We start from the raw sequence: 8,871 nt of genomic DNA, 5'->3' as shown, positions 1-8,871 counted from the left end.
TCGTGTGGCTGAAGGAACAAGGCTACGACGTCATCGCCTACCTGGTGAGGAGGCGCCCAGTGTGTCTTCCTGCCGGCCCCGCACCCAGCTGCCCGCACCCAGCTGCCCGCCGCTCACTGTCACTCCCCAGCCCGCCCCCCTCTGCGTCTGTCTTGAATCCTGGGAAGCGCTCTCCCTGCACCGCCTCCCTTTCTTCCCCGTAAACCAGTGGTTCTCAACCTCCTGGCCCTTTAAATACAGTTCCTCATGTTGTGACCCAACCACAAAATTATTTGCGTTGCTACTTCATAACTGTCATGTTGCTACTGTTATGAATCGTCATGTAAATATCTGATATGCAGGATGGTCTTAGGCGACCCCTGTGAAAGGGTCGTTTGACCGCCAAAGGGGTCGTGACCCACAGGTGGAGAACCGCTGCCGTAAACGGAGCGTCCTGGGTGTCCCCAGGCCTCGAGATGTCCCCCAGAGCACAGAGCAGGCAGCTGTCCTGTGGGGCTCACCTGAGCAGAATGCAGGGCCACGTCTGTGTCTGGGCGGGGCCCAAGCAACTGGAGGCCAGGCCGGGGCGCAGGGCCGCTGGGAGCCCAGACACAGGCCTCTGCCATCCGCCAACTTCAACGGATGGTCAAGTGGCGGCACCTGGCTTTGTCCTTGGGGGGCGGGGATTGCGGGAGGAGATAGATGGTTCAAGGGAAGCCTTTGACCTTCAAGTCAGTGTTAGCAAACGTTGCTGCCCGGGGCCAGGCCTGGCCAGCTCTCTCCCCCACAGTGATAGCTCCTGGAAATATTGGGGTGCCCTCTCTCCTCCCTGGGGCCTCACCCTCCCATGGAAGCCCCTCCATTTGAGGGCTGTTATGTGGGCGGCTCTTGCCCGGGGCCCACCCCGGGGGCCGACATTCCCGGACTGATGGGCCTCTGCTCCGCCCCTCAGGCCAACATCGGCCAGAAGGAAGACTTTGAGGAGGCCAGGAAGAAGGCGCTGAAGCTCGGGGCCAAAAAGGTACCAGGTGGGAGGGGGTCTGGGACAGGAAGTGGGGTTTGGACGTGGTGGGGCAGCCGTGGGCCTCCCTGCTCCAAAGCTCCTTGTCCCCCGTCTCCCTTCTGGTGGGTCCTCTTGCTCCCAAGAGGGAAATAAATCCCTTCCCGGTGTGTGAGTACACACCCAGCCACTCCCCCACCCACCACCTCCCCATCCACCCACCTTCCTCCTCCACTCACTCATCCCCTGTCCATCTCTGTCCACCCGCCCATCCACTCACTCATCGGCCCTTTCATCTGCCCATCCCCCTGCCCATCCCTCATTCATCTGCACCCACACACCCCTCCTCCCATCCCTTCAGCAGCACCGGGAAACGCCAGCTGAGCACATTGATTGAGCGCCTAGCTGTGTGCGCGCAGGCCCTGTGCTGGGTGCGGGGCCCATACGGTGAACGGGCCAGCCTGGTCCCTGGTCCCTGCTCACCTGGGCTCACAATGCAAGTGTGAGCCGCTCCCGGGGAGGGGGGGGGGTCCCCTGGCACCCAATCGGAAGCAGGTCCCTCTGCAGGGCACGTGTAGCTCACCTGGAAGGCAGCCCATGTGCTTCGTGTGTGTATCTCACAGTCCCTGCTCCAGGGTCGAGATGTAGCAAAAGTAACCATCGTCACCACCTCCAGACCATTCCTAAGTGCAGTTGGCACCGGAAGCAAGGCGTGTGGAACACAACAGCCCATTGGTGCTCAGGGGCAGGCCCCGCTGCCCACTGTGGCTTTTGCATGTAATGATTGTATCATTATATCAAATGCTTTAGCTCAGAGTCTCCTGGAAAGGGGCGTGGGGACCCCCGGGGTGTACATTTTGAGAGCCAGCATCTCTGCTGTCCTCTGCTCACTAGATGCCGGAACCCCTGCCCAACCCAAACCAAAATGATCTTCGGGCATTACCAGCTGACCCTGGGGACAAAGTCCTCGCTGGCTTTTGTGGGTGGCTGACATCTCTCTACTGCTCTAGATCTTAGGTGGCAGCTGAGTTTCATTTCAGGCCAGAATGCTGTGTTAGGAGGGATTGAAGGACCACAGCTAGTGTCAGTGGGGTGGTGTATCCGGATTGATTAACAATGTCTGCCCCGAATACAGGACAGAGAGTAAGGGTAGAGTAGGCTGGGGTTGATTAGCGCTGTCTCCTCCAGATACAGAATGAAAAGCGGAGGTGCAGCTTGCCAGGGTCCGTTAGCAGTGTCTGCCTTAGACGCAGACCCTGTACATCACCTGGGGCTCTGCCTCCTGACGAAGTCCGCCCTCCTCCTCGCCCCCCGTGCTGAGACTCCCTCCCCTGGGCTCCCCCGTAGGTGTTCATCGAGGACGTCAGCAAGGAGTTTGTGGAGGAGTTCATCTGGCCCGCCGTCCAGTCTAGTGCGCTGTACGAGGACCGCTACCTCCTGGGCACCTCTCTGGCCAGGCCCTGCATCGCCCGCAAACAAGTGGAGATCGCCCAGCGAGAGGGAGCCAAGTATGTGTCCCACGGCGCTACGGGCAAGGTGAGACCAGGGGTAGGCCGGGCGGAGGGGGCGGCCAGGGCTGCAGAGGGAGACATGGGCGCTGGGTGATAGACAGATGGCCCTTGGTCATCATGGGTTCCCCCCATAACTGCCAGGTGCACAGCGGACGGACTGAATAGGAGGAATATTACCAGTATGTGCGTTTCCACGCGTGGTGGGAGGGATGTCACCCCATTTGGCCAACTTGAGGCTGAGCGTTGGGGACGTTGCCACTGGCCGAGGTCACAGAGCATGCGTCACCATCTATATAGTAGAAAGGGCCAGAAACCCCGAGTTAGCAGCGGTTCAAGGCCCGTACAGCTGGCTGGCTCCCCCCCGGCCCCCCAACTTTCACGCTGTGTGACTTCACCCCCATGCAGATAAAATGGGACCAGCTCATGGGTCGGCGGGAAGTCGTGAGTAGGGAAATTCCTGGCACACAGTGAGCGTTCAATGACAGAGACGTGCCCTGATTGTACAATGATCAGACCTGACATAGGGGCTCCTGCAGGCAGAGGAAGGTCAGTAAGAACAACTGTCAGCGCAGAATAAAAAGCTCCTCTGTCCATGCTGAATGAGCTGGGCAGTGAGATCCCCGTCCCAGGGGGTATTCAAGGCGGGAGCAGGAGACCAGGATTCTGCAAGGGCTCCCGCGGGAGAAGGCTCCTCCTTCCGTGCCATCAGGACTGAGGAAGGGGTGGCATTCAGGGCTGGTAGAGTGAGTGGGTGAGTGTGTGATGGGTCTGGCCTTGGCTTGAGGGGCTCTTGGGGCCCAGGGAGAGACCCCCAGAGTAACCCACACGCAATAGCCACCAGCAGCTGTGGGCGCTGCTCCATTTGGCCACCAGAGGGCACCAGAGGCTTGTATTTGAGACCCTGGAGGAGGCAGCTGGAGAAGGAGGCGGCTGCCCAGGGGCCTCTGGTCCCCAAGGGCTGTGGCTCTGAGGACAGCACCCTCTGCGGCGGTTGTGTGGCCCCTTGGGACCTGGAATGTCCCTGCAGGTAACACTCAGTGTCCAAAAGAGGAGCAGCCAGACTGGGAACATCTCTGGGGGCCTCCACGGCCAGCGTCGTCCAGAAAATTATCAAGTTTGTGGGCAGGCGGGCCCAGGCACCTGCAGGGGCTGGGGGCTGGCTGGCTGGGGGCGGGTATCACATATCAGGAGGGGGCCCTGGGGCCCCTGAAGGCAGAACCAGGGCCTGGGGGGGCTGGGCCTGCGGAAGGCTGGCAACCCCAGAGGCAGACCCCAGTAGGACATCTTGGCAGAACATTCTGGAAGGGTTCACCCTGCAGAGAAAGAGCTGGGGTGTGCCCAGAAGCAGAGGAGATCCAGCGAGGCCAGTCCTGAGGTTCCAGCCTGTGGCTGTGTCAGCTGCTGGCCTCTCAGATGCAGGGGCCTAGGGACCCCGGGGTCCTTGTTCCCGCCGAAGCGTTGTCACCTTCACGCATCTGTTCATTCGCTCTGTGCACTGAGTACTTGTCCAGCATGGACCTCCCTCCTCACATGGGGGCATTTGGGGACTTGGAACCCTGACCTAGCAGGGAGAGAGGGACGGTGGCACTGAGACATCCGATGGAGCAGGTGTTCACCACCAACGCCGAGGGGGCAGGGCGCCCAGGCTGCAGGAACAGACTGTGCAAAGGCCTGGGGGCAAGAGGCAGCGTCCGCCCAGGGCCCAGCCCGGTGGCACCTGGTACAGACCCTGACCCCGCCCCACCAGAGCTGCACAGGAGCTGGGGTAGCTCTCCCAGGGCCTCCTCCTGCCCACCAGTTTTGGAAAAGAAGCCTGGAAATCTGAGCCTCAGGCTCGGGCAGGGGCGCGGGGAACAGGGGTTTGGTAAATGGCGCCATCTGCATGGCTGGCCTGGGAGCAGATGGGCCACCCCCCTCCCAGCCCTCCCAGCCCCGGTGGGCGCCGCACCCACACTTAAACACGTCTGCACGTGTATCCACACATGGGTGCACATGGTGTGTGTGTGTGACAGCTCTACCCCGGCCCCCTGGGGTGCTGCCAGGGGCTAGCCTGGTTCTCAGGGTCCTGGCGTGAGGGAGTGGAAGGATCTGATGGGCCTCAGCCTGGTCTGGGGCAGAGTCTGAACCAAGGCAACCTGTTTGGCTTCTGGGAGGGTCTCTGGCTCTGGAACAGATGGGTGTCCCCATGGTGGGCAGACACCGGCCCAGGGTGCTGTCGGAGGAGGCAGCAGCCACCATTGTTCTGGGGAAATGTGACGCCGTGGGGAGGAGAGTCCACGATATGCAACGCCAGACCTCGTGCCTCACAGACGAGTCTGCTTGTTGTTATAGCTGCCCCGCTCCGGGGGCCGTGCTGGCCGGGGCCCTCGGGCAGGTCGTACTGCACCTCGTCCATCCACAAGATGGGCATTAGATAGAGCCCACCTCAAAGGCTGCTGTGATCCAGTGAGCTCCTGATGTGTGGAGCTACTGAGTAACTGTGAACTGTTAGGATTGTATTGCCTGCTGGCTGTGTGACCTTGGGCAGGTGCCTCCACCTCTCTGAGCCTCACTTTCCTCATCTGTAACGCAGGGTCAAACATCCCACTGGCCCAGGTGGCTCTTCCAGGTGGCAAGCAGTGTAGAGTAGGCGCTCACTAAAGGGATTGGATGGAGGGTGAGGGGGCGGCCGACCGGCTGCCGCCCGGGGCCCCAGGAGACAGGACAGGAGCAGCCCCCGCCCCTCAGCTCCTGGCTCCGCGGAGAGGGGCTGCGGGACTGAAGCCGTGTTCCCATGGCGCCTGACAAGACTGGAAAATAACATGTTATTCCCGCCCGGCTCCGGCGCCCGTGCAGTTTTCACAGTAGGCGAAAGGTCCCTCTGTTATTTCCGCGGCGCTGTCTCCCTCCAGCCGCTGAGCTGATGGGAGGCGGGCGGGCGCTGGCAGCCATTGTCTGCCTGGTCTGGGCTGTGCGGCCGAGGCCAGCTCTGGGGCGGCCTCTTCCATCATCGTCGTCAGTGTCTGGGATGATGTCCCCTCACTGGGGGCCTGGGGGACCCTCAATTCACTGCCAAGGACACAGGTGCAGAGAGGCCAGGCGATCCACACAGGGTGGGCTCTGTGCCCTTGGACCAGGCCCTTCGGTCTCGGCCTCAGTTTCCCTCCCTATTCAGAGAGGAGCTGAGGAGCAAAGGGCCCCTGGCAGTGAGCTGGTTCCACCCCCTCCCTCCAGCCAGCCATTATGTAGATGGGAAGCTGAGGCTCGGAGAGGAGACAGGGTTCCCGCTCGATGAGGGAGGGAGGGCAGGTCACAGCATCATGGAGCCACACAGGGCCACGCAGGTGGGGACCTGCAGGGAGAGGCTGAGGTGTGGGCAGCTCTCCCTGCCTGGAGAAGGGCCCCCCAGCTCTGCACACATGTGTACCCCCAGAAGTGTGCATCCCTGCCATGTACCTAGACATGCATGCCCTCCATCTCACCCCATGCCCACAATACATGTGCAACAGCTCACTTTAGTCTGCTGCGTTTCTGCATCCCCTGCACCCCACCCCGGGCCCACGCTGACACCAGTGCATGCACAGAAGTCATGGTATTCACCACACGTGCCAGGCACGGGGCACCCTGTCCTGCACACCAGCTCGGCTCTGCTCGAGACCTGACTGCCTGTGGGGCCGGAGCTGGCGTTTCTTCTTTGAGAAAGCCATTTCCATCTTCACAACAGGCTCTGGGGCCCGCTCAGGGGGTTCTCAAAGAGCCATCCAGCGCCTGCACTGAGCAGCCCATGCCCCCGTTCCCACACCCCAGCTGTGGTTCCTGACAACCCCTGTTCTGTGTTTCAGGGCAACGACCAGGTCCGGTTTGAGCTCACCTGCTACTCACTGGCCCCCCAGATTAAGGTAAGAAGTCGCTCCTCTCAGGGGGCGAGGTCTGGGGCTCTGGGAGATGCCAAGAACAGGGACAGTGTGCACCTGAGCCTCCCAGGGGCGGGGGGGCCCTTCCCCACAGAGAGTGCCCCCCCTCACCAGCTGCCGGGGGACAGCACTTTCTCTCAAGGGGCTGCCCAGGTGCCTGGGCCGTCAGGGCGCTGGATGGACAGATGTCGCTGTCCTTCAACCCGTGTCCTCGCCGCTCCAAGGTCTGGCCTCCCGGGTGCAAGTGGCCGGTTTCTGGGCTCCCGGCAGCCCCCCTCGCCCCGGTCAGGGCCCCTCAGCGAAGGCCTGGCCCCTCTCAGCTTCCCGAGCCCGGGCCTCCAGTGTCTTGGAATCTTTCCTGGGATGGGGAGGACCTTGGGGACACCCCTGCCCAAGGATGCCGCCCAGTCCTGAGAGCACGTGTCAGCGGCACCACCTAGCCTGCTGCCACCGCCCCGCCCCCTTCAGGCCGACCGTGTGCATTCATTCATTCATCCATTCATCTCCTCATTCATTCATTCAGTATTCACTCAGGCCAGCCTCCAGGCACAAGGCTGAGCCGTAGACATACAACGCCCGCCACGAATGTGAGCCCCGTGTCCACATTAAAAAAAGAAAAGCAACAGGTGACATCTTCCGAATAAGATACGTTATTGAGCCCTATGTGTGCGACGTGTCATCGACGTAGAAAAGTTACTGAGGTGTTGCGCTGCCTTTTTCGTGCTGAGTCTTCAAGGTCACGTGTGAGCTTCACGCGTCCAGCTCAGCTGGCGATGGGGGCGCCAGGCCGGGGGGTTCCCGGCACAGGTGCAGGTCTGCGCTCCTGCGAGGCCACCTCAGGCTGCAGCTCCGGGAGACGTGCCCCTCTCAAGCCCCAAGGGGCCCTAAGGGGTTTCCACTTTTTCTTCCGTGGGCGTCTTCCTCTGTCCCTTTAACCACCCGCCGCTGCTCGGGTACCCATGGCCTGGAGGTGAGCGGTCATCGCTCTAATGACCCATTTTGACCGCAGACACCGGGGCTGCTAGAAGCCCTCGGACAGTGCGGGCCGGTGCCCGTGGGGTCTGGTTTCCGAGCCTTTGTCTGCAGAGGCCAAGCCCAGGGGCTGGGGTGGGGCTCAGGCAGGGGTGCAAGCTGGGCTCGGAGCTGGGGTGAGGCCAGGGATGCTCGTCCAAGGGTGGGGGGTCCTTCACCCTCCCCACCCCCAGCTCCACAGCCTGGAAATCACACCGCCTCCTGTGTCTAGTTGGGCCGTTGTGTGAGAGGCAGGGGCAGGGCCCTGCTTGGCCGCCGGGGTGAGTGGGGGCTCTTCGCTTGGAGGGCCTATCCCTGCTCCTCGCCCCCCCCAGGCGGGTGGAATGAGCTCAGTCCCCAGTCAGCCTCTGACTCCCCTCCCTTCCTCGCCTAGAGCAGCTGGGGTTCGGACGAAGGGAAGCAAGGGAATGGGTTTGGGAGATGGCATGTGTCATCTCTGGTCCCTACTACCTTGGAGCAGGGCCACTGGGTAGCACAGGTCCCTGGACCCCACGGGGGTGGGGGGTGGGGGCTTGCCCTCCAACCAGGGGTGCTAGTGAGAAACCCTCAGGGCTCAGTGCGGGAGACTGAGGCCCAGGGGCAGGACCCGCCTGGGGTCACATGACCATTTTGCCATGGAGCTTGGGCCTCTTGAAACCCACCCCCAACATGGGGGGTCCCATCCTTCCCTGCTTAGCGGGGTCCCCAGGGACTGCATCCTCTCTGGGGAGCAGCAGGAGACCCCAGGGGGCCATTGGAGTCTCCTGCCCCTTAGCAGAGAGGCCGGCCCTGTGCTCGGGGGCCAGGAGAGCCAGCAGCAGGGCCCCCAGGTCTGACCCCTCGCCCCATGTCCAGGTCATCGCCCCCTGGAGGATGCCCGAGTTCTACAACCGCTTCCAGGGCCGCAGCGACCTGATGGAGTACGCGAAGGTAGGAGCCCGCCGCGCCCCTGGCCCTCCCTGCTGCCCCGCACGTCCCTCCCGGGGGATGCGTGGACCCCCGGCTTGAGGCTGGGACTCACCCCCATGCCTGGGGATGGCAGGTCTGTCCAGCTGCCCCCCCTTTTCCAGGCACCTGTGCTCTGGGGCCAGCCAAGCCCCACAGAGGTGTGGTCCCTGCCTGGCTGGGCCTCTCCCTCTGCCTCCTATTCTCCTGCCACCTCTGCTGTGTGTGTCACTCAGGGGAGAGCCGGGGTGGGAGCCGGGCCACTTTCTGCCCCTCATTACCTGGCGGCTGATTGTCCCCAGGGCTCTCCCGGGAGCAGGTAGGCGCTCGGAGGAGCCGCAGCCGACAAAGGCTGCGTCGAGCCAGCCCTTTTGAAGTACAAGTTGCAATAAAACATATTAGAAGTTTTACATCAAGATCCTTAGCCTCCCCCCAGGGAACCTTTCTTTTTAGCGACGCGATGGCAGTCCTTGACAAACAGCCTCAATCAATCAGACGGGGGAGAGCCACGCGGTGCACACACCAGAAAATT

General features: G+C 62.2%; 1 protein-coding gene across 1 annotated transcript in view; it reads left to right on the top strand.

Annotated features, from left to right (window-relative positions):
• Positions 1-6: 6 nt before the first annotated feature.
• ASS1 (argininosuccinate synthase 1) overlaps positions 7-8,871 on the top strand; it is a 39,516-nt gene continuing 30,651 nt past the window's right edge. Inside the window, exons 1-5 of the mRNA XM_006754208.2 lie at positions 7-44; positions 932-1,000; positions 2,327-2,515; positions 6,312-6,368; positions 8,250-8,324. Coding sequence (XP_006754271.2) covers positions 8,268-8,324 — 57 coding nt within the window. The 5' untranslated portion in view covers positions 7-44; positions 932-1,000; positions 2,327-2,515; positions 6,312-6,368; positions 8,250-8,267. The remainder of the gene's footprint in view (positions 45-931; positions 1,001-2,326; positions 2,516-6,311; positions 6,369-8,249; positions 8,325-8,871) is intronic.

Source organism: Myotis davidii, unplaced genomic scaffold, assembly GCF_000327345.1.
Source record: "Myotis davidii unplaced genomic scaffold, ASM32734v1 scaffold651, whole genome shotgun sequence".
NCBI lineage: Eukaryota > Metazoa > Chordata > Mammalia > Chiroptera > Vespertilionidae > Myotis > Myotis davidii.
This window is presented reverse-complemented; position numbering and strand designations above follow the sequence as displayed.